The sequence below is a fragment of the Eretmochelys imbricata genome, chromosome 8 (assembly GCF_965152235.1).
Source record: "Eretmochelys imbricata isolate rEreImb1 chromosome 8, rEreImb1.hap1, whole genome shotgun sequence".
Lineage (NCBI taxonomy): Eukaryota > Metazoa > Chordata > Testudines > Cheloniidae > Eretmochelys > Eretmochelys imbricata.
Genome location: NC_135579.1, coordinates 52611953 through 52627711, shown reverse-complemented (window position 1 = coordinate 52627711; position 15759 = coordinate 52611953). Strand labels below are relative to the sequence as shown.

Here is a 15759-nt window from a genome sequence, read left to right as displayed (position 1 = left end):
ATTATAGTTCCCACTTTGCTATTGTTTGTCTTTATAATCTCTGTCTGGTTCTGTGATTGTTCCCGTCTGCTGTATAATTAATTTTGCTGGGTGTAAACTAATTAAGGTGGTGCGATATATATAATTGGTTACATAATCACGTTACAATATGTTAGGATTGGTTAGTTAAATTTCAGGAAAATGATTGGTTAAGGTATAGCAAAGCAAAACTCAAGTTTTACTATATAGCCTGCAGTCAATCAGGAAGTGTGTGGGTGGGGAAAATGGGAACAGGGAATGGGGGTGGGGAAATTGGAATAATGTTTTGCTAAGGGCAGGAATGGGAAAACGGACACAGGTGTAAGGCTCTATGGTGTCAGAGCTGGGAAGGAGGATACTAAGGAAGGAAACTGGAATCATGCTTGCTGGAAGTTCACCCCAATAAACATCGAATTGTTTGCACCTTTGGACTTCGGGTATTGTTGCTCTCTGTTCATGCGAGAAGGACCAGTGAAGTAAGTGGGTGAAGGAATAAGCCCCCTAACAATGAACACAACAGGCTTTGAAGTGGATCTAGCTTCACCAAAGGTATAAAGTGTTGTGTGGAAACTCGGACTGAAATAATTCAGCCAAATAATGGGCAAAAATATTACCACACAGAATGAATGACAAAACTGTGAAAAATGTACAAGCCAAAATAAAAAATACTAGTCTGAACTACACTTATCATCCTGCAAAAAAAGCCTATTAGAAAAATGTGTGGTCATCCCTTGGAGATTATAATGAAGTAGAATATCAGACATTTTTTAACTAATAGTATTATTTAGCTAATGAAGGCTTCAAACAGAAGGTACCCAGTGCCACTTCACAGTCTGAATTTTTTAAAAAAAACTATACAAATGCATTTTTATGGTAGCTGAAACATCGGACCTTCAGCATATATTCTGGTATAAAAGTAAATGAACATCTGGCAACAGTTAAATTAACAGAAAATAGAACAGCTTATGAAGTCAATTGCCTGCTAAATACAGAACAGTTTAAATGATTCCTTCCCACCATGTCATCCTCTGTTATCTCTTCACACACCACCACTTAGTCCAGATGCTCATCTTTCTTCACTTGCATTCCCCCTCCACTTATCTCAGAGACTTTAATTCTGGGGCACTACCTCTAGCTTCACCAAGGATCAAGAATACATCTAACCTTTCTCATCTGGTAGTGATGGAATACTATCACTCTGCAAGGAATCATCCACACCAGTACGAGCCTGCTCTTCTATGGAGCTGCTCGTCTTTTCACGTCGGGAGGGCTTCTTCTCATTCTCCTTGGAAGAAGGAACTGAAGGACTCTCCTGCCGGCTGCTGCTGCTACTATTTAACAAGAACAAACACTTTTTACTTTGTTTCTGCTTTTCTCCACCAGAACCAAGACATAGAAACGTTGCACAGGTATTTGACAGTTCTGCTTGTTCACTCCTTCAACATTTAAAAGTAGTTTGTACTCTCATCTTATCTCTTACTGAGTAAAAGCCCTAGTTAAAAAAATATTTAGGTTAAACAAAAGCACAGTTTGGCTACTGCAAAATCCCAGGCCTAATTAAATTGGAAATCCACACTAGAAGTTCTCACTTCTGGTCTAAGATAGAAAGGAATAGTCAGGGAAACAAACAAGCCTGTAAGTACGCACATCTTTTACCCTGCAATAGGTACTAACGATAAATCATGCCAATCATTCCCTTTTTCTTTTACAAGTCTTTAAAATTTGGGGGGAGGGGGGAGTGTTTTGTTTTAGCTTGTTAAATTATTTATTGTTATTATTAGGGAGGGAAAACAAATTGGCTAAGAGACAGAAAACTAAGAGTTGGAATAAGTGGTCAATTTTCCTCTGGATAAAAAGTTATTGGTGAGGTGCCACAATGTGGTAAACTAGGATCTAGAAAAGGGGGTGAGCAACGAGGTGGTAAAATATGCAGAAGACACAAAGTTATTTAGGTGTGTCAAACCAGACAACTATGAGGAACTTTAGAAGGACCTAATGAAACTAGGGGAGAATGTGCAATATAATGAAAGATTAAATTTAGTGTTGACAGATTCAAGATAATGAATAATGGATGGACTAACAGAAGGTTCTCATACACCTTACTGGGTTCTAAATTAGCAAATAGTTCCCAGGAAGGAGACCTAGGCACCTGTAGACAGCTCAATGAAGACTTCTGCTCAGTGCAGAGCAATTACCAAATAAAAACAAAGCAAACGTCAGGGTATATGAAGAACAGAACAAAATATGACATATATTGTAAAGCAATTATATAGATCAATGGTATGCCTTCACCAGGGATACCGTTTACTGTTCCAGTTACCCCATCTCAAAACATATATAACAGGATCAGAGAGGTTTCAGAGAAAGGCAACAAAAGAATGATTCGCAAAAAGAAATGGAGTACTTGTGGCACCTTAGAGACTAACCAATTTATTTGAGCATGAGCTTTCGTGAGCTATAGCTCACTTCATCAGATGCATAAATCTGATGAAGTGAGCTATAGCTCACGAAAGCTCATGCTCAAATAAATTGGTTAGTCTCTAAGGTGCCACAAGTACTCCATTTCTTTTTGCGAATACAGACTAACACGGCTGTTACTCTGAAACCTGAAAGAATGATTAGGGACATGGAAAAAAATCTCATAAAAAGAGAAACTGAAAAGTTTAGTACTGTTTACCTTAGAAAGGACAAACGGGAACATGGGAGAAAGGGGACATGATAAAAAAATATACAAAATAATTAATGTTATAGAGAAGGCAGAAGAGGAGTTTGTTCTTGTTCTATGAGACAGGAAAAACAAGGGGACATTCAATGAAATTAAACAGTGGCAAATTTAAAACGGAAAAAAATATCTTCACACCACGAGACTTTGGAATACATTGCAACAAGTTCTCATTTGAGGAGCAGAATTTAGCAGGAAACACAAAAAAAAGAGATTAGATTAAGGATTATTTATATAAATAACACTAATATCCAGAGTTATAATAGTAAATATTTAAAAACCAAACAAGTTTTGGAAGGGATAGAAACCTTCAAGCTTTGGGACATAAACCAATCTCCAACTACTGGGAATTAAGAAGCAGTTTCGAGTTTAAAATTCCAATAGATACCAGTTTTCCAGAGCATTCACTTGTATGTATTTTTACTTTACTACACTTTTAAAGTAGAAATTGATGGCATAATTTAATCTCTTCTCACCTCTGATCATGATTCTTGGATCTTGAGGATTCTGAGTAACTATCAAAAAATGGGGAGTATGTCGGCTTTGAGTCAGCTGTCTTCTCTTTACTTTGTGAAGGGGCCCCAGATTCATTTTTTCTGTCAAAGTAAAATGTTCTGGATAAATTTGAGTTGTCTTGGAATAAAGAATAAAAACAAAGGTTTTTACAAGTCTACTTCAATTTAATAGGAGAAATAAGGGTCTGTTGAGTAAAGAGAATGGAGGACTTAAAAAAGGATAGGCCAGTTAAATCAGACCAAACTTAACAGGATGAAAACTATCCAATGAAAAGAGTAAACAGTTTCACTTCTCACTTATATACAACCTTTTACAGAACAGATGATGTGTAAACCAAGGGAAAAAATTCTGTCTTTGTACTCTTACATTAAGCTAAGTTAATCTTTCTAATCTATCTACTATAGCCACATAGAACTCCTTTATATAACGCTCTTTCATTAAAGTTCCATATGGTTTTCCCTAAAAAATGGTGGGAGAACTAGTACAAGAGACCACAACAACTGCTACTGCTTTTCCTAAAGTGCTACGTTTGTGAGAGGTTGTATTGGTCAAATACCTGTTTGTATCGGCTCTATCTCTGAGCTCTTTCATGAACTTTGAATGATGTTGCCGCTGATGGTCAAACAGTGTGGTGATTGGAGCTGCTGGAGCACTGACACCATCTGAGATTTGTGTTCGTGCCAACTCTGTCATCTGAATATAGGAATATACTTGATACACAGCTGCATTGTTCCAGGCATATATACACAACACACAGCACCATGATATACAAATAATTTACACTTAAAGAAGGATCAACTTCAACTAAGTAAGAGGAGCAGACTGCTCTGTACATTTATTTTTTATTTACACACACACACACAGAGTGGGAAAAGCCATGTGATAAACTGTATCAATCATACCACTTTGGCCAACTAACCTGAACTCTGCTCACTAAATGATCTTCACTTAGACAAACATTCCAAAACTCCAGACAGCTTAACAGATGTATTTTTTAAAGAAAATCTGCCACAAATATAATTTTCTTCTTTCCCAAAAAATTACACTTGTCTGATGAGTGACACTGACTATGCCTAGTCTTGAACAAGTGCCAATTTTATGGCCCAATATTATGCAAACCATCAGGACTAGAAATGGCATTATATAATCAGAAACCCAGGACTTTCCTCTTTTCAATGGTATAAGGCGCTTGTTTCTAATCAGGTACACAAAATATGTCAAACGTATCAAAGTATGTGGAAACTCTACTTTTAGAAACTCAAGGTTTACTAGTTTTAAATTTTCCTCTTCCTCAGGAGGTCTGTATGTTCAGAATTGGGAGACTAAAAGCTTGGCTTTATAGGTGAATGGGTTCAAAAAAATCAGTTCCAATAATATTTTTCAAGAACTTAATACATTTCTAAAATAGTTTTTCTGTAAAATATGTAGTTTATGCAGAACAGACAGTGTGGCAGCATAAAAGATTTTTGGTTGAGATGATCTGCATAACTTGCTCATGTCTTCATCATTCGTGAGTAACATAGTAACCTTAAACGCACACTGATAAACTTGCATCACATCATTATGTCTTCTTGTGTACATATATATGCACATTATTGAAAACAGTCAGAAAAAGTAACTCCCTTTATACTTAAGGAAAGTATGGTGTGTGCCCACCAAATGTGCTTGGTGCACTGATGACAGATATTAACTATACATCATTATGTTCCATTTAACTCTATGGACATTCAATTCAGTTTTGCCCTAGTTCCTTCAGAACATTGATCCAAAAACTCTCTCTCCAGAACCATCAACCTGAGATAAGAACGATTCAAAGAAAGGGAAGTCATGGTCTTAGAAAGATGCTCTGGGGAGTGCATGGGGATTATAAGAAGGCCACTCACTTTTTTCTACATAGCAGTGCCAGAAGTTCTACTGAAAATCCTTCCAGCACTAGCATGCTGCAAAGGTGAAGAAGCTACACTGAAGAGTGAATGTTTTAGTAGCAAGACAACTTTGCAATGGAACATTTTCATCAAGTCTTTCATACAGAATCTCACCTCACGGATCTGGCGAGCTGCATCTGTGGTGAGCAGAGCAGCTTCCACCTGCTGGGCTGCAATTTTACATGTGGTCTCCTGTAGTGCTTCTGCTGCTTCCTGTCGTGACTGGACCAGATGCTGCAGAGATTCTGCATGGGCCTATAAAGAAACAACAGCAAGGTTATAATTACTCTTTGTGGGTAGTATTACTATTCGTTTTGAGTTTATAGCCTTAAAGAAAAAAAATCAGTTTGAAATTAAGATTGGTCTCTGACATGTTTTGGTCATACTTCAAATTCCTTCACCCTTTCCAGACCATCCATGGACTTCACATTAAGAATATTTCTGGACACAGGTTTACTTACAGATTCAAAGCTCTGTCTCTTACACACTTGATATTTTTTGAAGGTAGGCATTACCTGAGCTGCTTTCTGCCTCGCCTCCTCCAACTGTCTTTGACTCTCTAAAGCCTCTTGCTCAGCCTTGAGTTTCAAAAGAGCCAAGTCCCTCTCATGTCGCTGCTGCTGTGCCTACAGATTGAGACATTTTAGTGTTAAGAAAAGGAATCTGCATTTAGATTCCACAACCCGCCCCTAACTGTAGCTAACTGACAGTCAGAATGCTGCTCTATTCGCAGCTTCCTGTGCTAAAGTCAAACCTTCAATCTGTCTTCCAGCACCAATATCTTGTTGGTGAGGGAGCTGACAACTATGTGTACCCCTTCCCTCCCTTTCCCTCTGGGTACAATAGAAATCAGAATCTGGAAGGTTTGCTTGTTCTGCTTTGGGAAGTAGCTGATTTTGTCAAGAGGAGCAGATTTCAACCAAGATATACCCGGAATAAGACCAAGAACCCAGCCTGAACAACCAACATTGTGTTGCCTAAGGGCCAAATATCAAACCTAGCAAGTAAACAAATTCTAGTTTTATCGTGATATAAAGTAAAAACAATTATTTCTGCCAATGGCACACTAATGGTAGGAGCTCATGACTCACCACTGGTGTGTTGAGAAGAAGAGGGAAGATGATGCAGGTATTGATCTTAAAATATATTGGACATTTTCAAAAAGACTGCATCACCTCAGCTATGGATTGTTTCAAAGCAGCAGCAGAACTATTTCAATTACAGTGCTTTGGTTATTTTTTCCTCACAAAATACAGAACAAGAGGGTTAAAGCAAGTAAAAGAACTTTTCCAGTCACCTTCAGAATCTGAGCCAGAGAAACACTCTCCTGCTGGGCAAGTGATATGCCCCGTACTCGTTCTACATCTGAGAGTTGCCGTACAGATTCCTCAATGGCACTCAGGTAGTTGAGCTCTGCTGACAAACGATGCTGGAGACCAGCAGGAGAGAAGCGCATGGATCCTGTAAGAGAATACTTACTATTTAACATTTATAGGACTTAGGCTGGTCTACACTAAAAAATTAGATCGACCCAGCTATGCTGCTTAGGGGTGTGAAAAATCCACACCCCATGAATGATGTAGTTAAGCCACCCTAAATCCCTGTGTAGGCAGCGCTAGATGGACAGAAGAATTCCGCCTCTTGGGGAGGTGGATTACCTAGGATGACATGAGTGTCTGTGCTGAAGTGCTATAGCAGTGCAGCTGCCGCACTGCAGCTGAATCATTTCAAGTGTAGACAAGCCCTTGGCCTGCATCATAGAAACTATACATAAATACAAAGAGAGAAAAAAAAAAGGAAGTTTTATGGAATTAGTTGGGCTTGAATGGAGCCAGCTCACCAGCCACGGCTGCTCCTGTCTTGCTAGTTCCCAGGCTCAAGTCAGAGATGGGTACATTGGGCTTGAACCCTGAAGCTGTAGTCCCAGGAAAGCCTGCAGGGGACCTGGTTCTTTCCGCTGTATTTCCTAGAGAGTCAAACTGCGACAGTTTCTGGGAGCCTGGAGATGGGGGAGAGGTTGGGGTCTTCTGGGACCTTCCCTTGTCTGAGAGACTGACAGAAAAATCAAACCAGAAAAAGATCAGTATTCTCCAATCCCCAGACATTTAAGTGCAAGGATGACAGTTTACATAGTACTAACCTAAATCCCCTGTTTGTCTACATTTGAACAAACTATGTAAAAGGAATGCTCTCCTATGATTTGCAGGTGCCTACCCTGCATTTAAGTGGCGGCTCATTACAGGAACACATTTTGATAACGTTCTATAGTATCAAGCATAGTTAGTATATAAATAACAAAGGAACAAGGATTACTTACAGGTTCTAAACAGAGAGAAAAATCTCATATGAATCAAATTTATAAACAGTCATTAAAGTATCACAGCCAGTAACCTACTGTAGAAATTACCCTATAATCCTTCACATAAATAACTACATTAAAAGGTGATAGGACTCCTTGATTATCACATAGATACAAACTTCTCTCTGTACCACGGGACAAAGATTTTCAAAAATAAGTGCCTAAGGTTAGCCCCTTAATTCCATTCTTAGGCACCAGCAGAATAAGGGGCCTGATTATACAGCAGCTCCTATCAATTTCACTGGAATTTGATAGGAACTCAGCACTTCTGAAAACCAGGCCACATTCAGGTGCCTAAATATGGATTTAGGAGTCTACCTTTAGGCACCGCGTTTTGAAAGTCTTGGCCAGGAACTTAATTTTACCTACAGAAGAACCTGACATTATAGAAGCTCTTTACAGTTTAGAAATGCTCTAGAAGTGCAAGTGGCTATGACAGAACTGTTACCTTTAAATATTAATCTCCCTTTGCAAAATGAGACAAATGCCAAAGAGTCCTAAATTTGCATTAAATAGTAACAGTTAATAAAATACAATATGAAAACTGCCTGGGGAGGGAAGTTTTAGTACATCGCTTTCCAAAAACTTTCAGAAAATGATTCAAATACATACAAAAATGTTAACATTCCACAATTATGAAAGCAAAGATGATCAACAGTGGATGCTTAAATCATAGGGAAGCCTCCCAGACACATATCAAAACAATGGCATAACCCATTTCATCATCTCATTAGGCCAGGGGTTTTCAAACCCAATACTGGGTTCAATATTTCAACTAAATTAAGCCAATCCATCACAATCACTCTGTATGCCCTCAGTGAACAGACACATAAAAACTAACTTGTATGTCTTTTTAGAAGGCGATTTGAGACAAGATTTTATTTTCAATGACACGGTTAATGGAAACATGAACTGCAACAGTAGCAAGGATGGGTATTAAATTCTCTCCCCCACTACACTCCTTTGGAGCAGCAACCCATCTTTGCACAAATCACAACACTGTCATAAGCTCATTCATCAGGGGGCATGCAGTCACCCCAACCAGACACATTCTTGTGGTTTCTACTGGCAAAGATTGCAACAGCTCTTTATAGGTAGTCTGCCTATTTCTTTTAGCTTCTTACAGATTCCTCTTTGTAAAGATGGAAAAAGAAAAGCTAGCTTCAGTGCCTTTTCAGAAATTAAACTGAAAGATGCCTGTATTGGCCAGGGTTTTCTTTGTTTGGTACAGAAATGAAGATTAAAAGGGACAGTGTTAATTTGAAAATCACTTCTATTTTGTACCTGTTATTATTACAGATAACACCTAAGACTACCCTAATTAAGAAGTTCTAGAGAAAAAAAAGTCTCTAATTTTTCCACGTGTTTATTTTGTAAATTTGACACCACAGCGTAGAGTCTGTTTCAATGTTTTGTTGATCAGTTGCTCTTCCAGTCTCATATACCAGTACGTCACCACCACTGATGCAATGTTCTGGCAGGGGTGAGGGAGAAGAACTCACACACTTTCACAGCCCCTGCACGAAGGTTTTTACCCATAGTAGCTGCAACAAAACGGAAACTAAATCTGAAGAGTCAACAGGTAGACATATATAACCAGAAAGAAAAAATAGGAGAAAAAGGGATAAGCCTGAGCACATTTGATGTTGCACTTCGGTGTGCCCTAAAGGCTGTTCTTAACATCAACAGTGAGGCAGAAAAACTAGGGCTGTCTAACAATTCAAAAAATTAATCGCGATTAATCGCACAAATAAAAAAAATTAATCGTGCTCTTAAACAATAATAGAATATCATTTATTTAAATATTTTTGGATGTTTTCTACATTTTCAAATATATTTATTTCAATTACAACACAGAATACAAAGTATACAGTGCTCACCCTATATTTATTTTTTGATTACAAATATTTGCAGTGTAAAAAACAAGAAATAGTATTTTTCAATTCACCTCCATATAAGTACTGTAGTGCAATCTCTTTATCATGGAAGTTGAACCTACACAAGTAGAATATGAAAAAACTGCACTCAAAAATAAAACAATGTAAAACTTTAGAGTCTACAAGTGCACTCTGTCCTACTTCTTGTTCAGCCAATCACTCAAACAAGTCTGTTTACATTATCAGGAGGTAATGCTGCCCGCTTCTTGTTTACAATGTCACCTGAAAGCGAGAAGGGGTGTTCGCATGGCACTGTTGTAGCCAGCATTGCAAGATATTTATGTGCCAGATGTGCTAAAGATTCGTATATCCCTTCATGTTTCAACCACCATTCCAAAGGACATGCGTCTATGCCGATGACAGGTTCTGCTCAATGACGGTCCGCACTGCTTTGGATCGACGCATGTTCACTTTCATCATCAAGAGTCAGATGCCACCAGCAGACGGTTGATTTTCTTTTTTGGTGGTTTGGGTTCTGTAGTTTCCGCATCAGAGTGTTGCTCTTTTAAGACTTCTGAAAGCATGCTCCACACCTCATCCCTCTCATATTTTGGAAGGCACTTCAGATTCTTAAACCTTGGGTTGAGTGCTGTAGCTATCTTTAGAAATTTCACATGGGTACCTTCTTTGCATTTTGTCAAATTTTCAGTGAAAGTGTTCTTAAAACAAACAACATGTGCTGGGTCAACCTCCAAGGCTGCTATAACATGAAATATATGGCAGAATGTGGGTAAAACAAAGCAGGAGACATACAATTCTCCCCCAAGGAGTTCAGTCAAAAATTTAATTCACACTTTTTTTTTTTTTTTTTTTAAACAAGCATCATAAGCATGGAAACGTATTCTGGAATGGCGGCCGAAGCATGAAGGGGCAGACGAATGTTTAGCATATCTGGCATGTAAATACCTTGTAATGCCAACTACAAAACTGCCATGCAAATGCCTGTTCTCACTTACAGGTGACCCTGTAAATAAGAAGAGGGAAGCATTATCTCCCATAAATGTAAACAAACTTGTTAGTCTTAGCAATTGGCCGAACAAGAAATAGGACTAAGTAGACTTGTGGATGCTAAAGTTTTACATTGTTTTGTTTCTGAGTACAGTTATGTAACAACAACAAAAAAAATCTACATCTGTAAGTTGCACTTTCACAATAAAGAGATTGCACTATGGTACTTGTATGAGGTGAATTGAAAATTGAGAATTCACCTCTTCCAGCTCTACACGTATTACAACCTAACGTGGAGGGTCTGTCGGTTGTCAACTGTGATTTACTCAGTGTTCTTGCTCATCGACATACTATCGACATCATTTGCTTGCAAGGGACACACACAGCAACTGCCGAAGCCAGGTGTTACAGTATCGATGGCTTTGACCTCTTGTGCCATGTGGAACACCCAAAGCATGTCCAAGCCACATACATTCGGTCCAATATTGCAGATGCCACTCAACTGATGTCTACTGAATTCTGTGACACCATCCAGGTTGGTGGTATCTGGCTAGCAAATGTTTACAAGCCTCCAAGCATCAGCTGGAACCAACAGGTTCTACCAAGCATGCCACACCCAGCTGTCTACATTAGAAACTTCAACTGCCATCACACACACTGGGAGTAGGAGGAGGTTGAAACTGACAGTGAACAACTTGCAGCCTGGGCATCTCAAAATGACCTTGCCCTTATCCATGATGCTAAGCAGCAAGGCACGTTCCATTCTTCTAGATGGGATCATGACTATTCTCCTGACTTGTGCTGGGTCAGTTCAGTTCATGGCCATCCTCAGCCAGCAACATACCAAGTCTTGAATAACTTTCCACACAGGCAACACAGACCATCGCTGATCCTGATCCAGTTGTCAAGAGTTCCAAAAAGAAGTGGTGGAACTTCCAAAAGGCTGACTGGGAAAAATATAGGGAAGCACTGGAGAAGTGTGTGGTGACAATACCAGCCCGGCATATCTTGGTAAATGAGACCTACCGTTGCTTCTGTGGTGCTATCCATAAAGCAGCCTGCAGAGCCATCCCACGCCGTTGCCGTCCAGTCTACATCCCATTTTGACAAGGAGAGCGTTGCCTTGCTTGAGCAGCATGAGGCATCTGGTGACCCAGATGTCATTGACCATCTGATCAAATCATTGGACGCTGGTCACTGAGCCAGATGGGAGGAGACGACCGAGAGGATGAGCTTTACTCACTCCAGCTGCAAGTGTTGGAGTCTGCTCCGATGCCTGGGAGCAACGCAGCAGCCACCTGCACTCTGCCGACCCTCAGTGTCACCCAACCAGGTAGCTGGATACCTACTTAAAGTGGCCAGAGCACCTTTGGAGAAACAGGTGTGAAGACAAGTGAGGAACAAATAGCGTACTTTTAAACATGTACACCAGATCAGAAGCTGTCCAGAACCATTCACTGTAACAGACACTGGGTAGCATCAAGTGTGGAACAGCTGAGGGCTATGACAACATATTTCCAGAATTCTTGAAAAACCTTCGCCCCCGTGCTCAGCTCTGGTTTGTGAAATTCTTCACCGGGGTCATCAGTGAAGGCAGGCTACCGAAGATATGGTGCACTGCAAAAATCATTGTCCTCCTAAAGCCAGGAAAGGACTCAAGTCAAGCATCAAGCTATTGTCCCTTATCATTACTGTCAGTGTGCTTCAGTGCATAAAGTGCTTGGTCCTACAGCGGAGAGAATTTTGAGTCCTGACCAAGCCGGTTTTCACTAAGGTCGTAGCACATGCAACCAAGTACTCACGCTGACCATATCTGTTGAAAATGGCTTCCAGAGAAACTTGAAAGCAGGTGTTGTTTTCATTGATCTAACAGCAGCGTACCATACGGTATGGCTCACTGGCCTGCTTGTGAAGGTATCATGGGTCCTGCTACCTTGGGTCACAGGCATCGTTGAACTGTTCCTCCGTGATAGGCAATTCAGAGTTCATATGGGGGAGAAGACAAGTGTTTGGAGACGAAAGAGCAATGGGTTACCCCAGGGCTCTGTGCTTTCTCCAACCCTGTTCAACCTTTACATCAATGACCTGCCAACAACGGAGTCACGAAAGTTCATTTACGCAGACATCTGTTGCGGTACCCATACCCGGACGTTTCACGAGCTTGATGCCATCTTAAACCAAGACATAGTAAAGTTAGCTGACTACTGTAAGACTTGGCGCTTTCAGCCAAGCGTCATAAAAACAGTTTAGCACAACCTGAGAACTGAATGTTTATCTGAATGGTCAGAAGCATGAAGTAGAACTGGTCTATCTAGGTGTGACCTTAGATCGCACACTGAGTTGCTATGCCTACCTGAAGAAGACAGCAGCTAAAGTTAAGACGCGTTACAATCTTCTTCGCAAACTGGCAGGTTCGTCATGGGGTGCCAGTGCTCCAACTCTGGGGATGTCAGCTCTTGCCACCTCGTATTCAGTGGCGGAGTTCTGTGCAACAGTATGGAGTCGATTGTCACACACCAAACTGGTGGATATGCAGTTACATGCTGCCATGCCGATCATTTCTGGCACCCTGAGTCCAACTCCACTCCCATGGCTTCCAGTTCTGAGCAATATTGCTACTCCTTATATCAGACGAGAGGTTGCCACTGGCAAGTTACTGGAGAAAGTACGCTTCAGCCCAAGCCTGCCACTGCACAATGACCTTTTAAAATCACCAGCTGCACGTTTGCTGTCACATCGCCCATTATGGTCTCATCTGCCACGCCAGGATGTTAGGGGTGCAAACACTCTGGCGAGAGGAATGGATATCTGTTATAATCCCCAACCAGTCCCTCGTTGCCGACCCCACAATCCGCCCACCTAGTTTTGACCTGCCCCATCACCAATGGTCCCTGTTGAACAGATTTCAGACGGGTCAAGGTCTCTGTGCAGCTTACCAGTATTGCTGGGGCCTTCGTGACAGCCCTTTGTGCAGCTGTGGCGCGACAGACAATGACACACATTGTTGATGAATGCCTACTGACTAGGTTCAGTGGTGGCCTAGAAGAACTGCATCACGCCACTGAATATGCTATTGCTTGGCTAGAGGACTATGCACAAGCTAAATAATAATTGAAAAATACTATTTTCTTTTGTTTGTATTATTTTTATTACAAATATTTGCCCTGTAAAAATGATAAAGTGAGCACTATATGCTTTGTATTCTGTGTTGTAGTTGAAATCAATATATTTGAAAATGTAGAAAAATATTCAAAATATTTAATAAATTTCAATTGGTATTCTATTGCTTAACAGTGCGATTAAAACGGCAATTAATTTTTTTAAGCACAATTCATTTTTTTGAGTTAATTGCGTGACTTAACTGCGATTAATCAACAGCCCTAAGAAAAACTATCAAATATTTACAAACATTGAAAGGTTTTCATAACATTGTATTTAAAGGGTATTCCATCAGACAATTGATTCTTTTAAACTAGTCCATTTCAAAGAACTGAAGTTGACAGTTTCCTTTTGAGTGTTAAACAAGACAGACAAGATCTCGAGGACCATTTTTATGCTGAAACGAGGTAGCTGTATTCATTACAAAAGCTGCCAGAAACCTACAAATAATATTCAAACTCTATGTCCTCTCTCAGAATGATAGGGTCAGCTTCAATATTTTCTTTAAATTGATTAATTTTTAAAAATTAATCAGACAGCATTTTTTATACTATGTTTATTCCAAGTACAGGTGTCTCACTAGTAAACGTTGTGATTTACTACTACTAACTTATCCAGATAGACGGTAGAATTTTCAGGAGCCAGGCTATAATTTAAGACTTTTGTATAAAAGTTATTCAATGTAGTGCTGAAACAGCAGATCAAGCTGCAAATCCTTTTTCCACCTTTCTCCACCTCTACACTATGGTTGCACTTGTACTCCACACTACATATTAAAACTCAACACCAAGTTCTAGTAATATGTGCATGTCTTATAAAGGTCCACTTTACCTCATCAAAGAATGTCCAGACAACTCTTCCAAAGTGCTATCAGTATTTGCATTCTGCTCATGGTCTCTATTAGAAACTCTGCTGTTAGGCAAGGACTTCTTTGCTTGCTGGGACACACGCTCTGACTCAGACAGCATTTTGTCATCTTCCACAGGAAAGTGGTGTGAACTTTCATTGAAAGATTCTAGCCCTACAAAGTATAATACCAGCAAAGTTAAATCCAAAGTTCAGCAGTTATTAGCTACAAAGAAACAATTGAGTGGACTTTTCCCTTACTTAAAAAAGGCCTTGTCTAGCCTAAATAAATATGGCACCTTTTTACTCAAGACTAGCTCCTGTTCTGAATCACATCTACTTAAATTTACTAATATAGTACCTGTTGCACTGCAGAGCCAATACAGCCATGACTGTATAGTAGACAATTCTGTTCTGCCTCACACTTTCTTCATCAAAATAGTCAACTAAACCCCAACTGCACACACAATTACTGGCAATTTAAACGGAAAATATCAGTTTTTGTGGTGGTGGTGGTGGTTAGAAAAATTCCGATCTTGACTTGCACACTGAGGAATTCTGATACAGAAGCCAGAGAGAGAATATGGAACCTCCAACGAAACAATTTCTTTTCTGAGTGTAACCACATTTTAAACTTAGTATTCTCATCTTACTGTCCATTATTTTTTTTTAAAAAGCATAAAACTAATTTCCCATTTGTCAAATCATATTTTGCTCCGTTTCTAATGTAACGGAAACTAGCACAAGAGGCTTGATATTTATTCATTTATACATAAGATACAGATGTTTTATAGCCTAATGATGGACTATATACTGTATGTTTGCTATCTGCTACAAAAAGGTGGCCATTATTTTCATTTCACAGCAGCTGAACAGATTTTTTAAAATTAATTTTAGAATTTGAGGATAATCTCAGGTTATATAAAAAAATAAAGCTAGGTCATTTTTTAGACAGTTTGCTTAATATAGCACATTTTATCATGATACTATTAAATTTCTCAACTGTTTGTTTTTATCAGTTACTATGTCACAAAGCCAAAAAAAGGATCACCCCAAACAGTATTGTGATGTTTCTGGTAGAAACAGCATTAACAACTCTGTTTCAATATTCACTGAATTTGTAACAGACTGAGTTACAGATGAGCATCTTACATGGTCAAAGCATGAGAAAGTAACTGCTGAAGACAGACATTTGATTTCTCTTTAGAATAGTAATGTAATGGAAGCAGACATTTTCATACAGGGTTAAGAGTAAAGAAGGCTACCTACTACACTGATACTAGATTACAGATGCTGTACCATCAACCCCTGGATAAGTGAAAATGCTTA

The 15759-nt window shown here is 39.4% G+C and overlaps 1 protein-coding gene across 5 annotated transcripts in view; it reads right to left on the bottom strand.

Annotated features, from left to right (window-relative positions):
* Positions 1-15759, bottom strand: part of CEP350 (centrosomal protein 350) — a 136863-nt gene that overhangs the window by 60191 nt on the left and 60913 nt on the right. For all 5 annotated transcript variants that reach the window (XM_077825402.1, XM_077825403.1, XM_077825405.1 and 2 more), the window contains exons 15-22: positions 14416-14605; positions 7022-7233; positions 6479-6642; positions 5697-5807; positions 5296-5436; positions 3813-3949; positions 3217-3336; positions 1183-1349 (exon numbers count right to left, since the gene is read on the bottom strand). In XM_077825402.1, the coding sequence (XP_077681528.1) occupies positions 1183-1349; positions 3217-3336; positions 3813-3949; positions 5296-5436; positions 5697-5807; positions 6479-6642; positions 7022-7233; positions 14416-14605 (1242 nt within the window). The remainder of the gene's footprint in view (positions 1-1182; positions 1350-3216; positions 3337-3812; positions 3950-5295; positions 5437-5696; positions 5808-6478; positions 6643-7021; positions 7234-14415; positions 14606-15759) is intronic.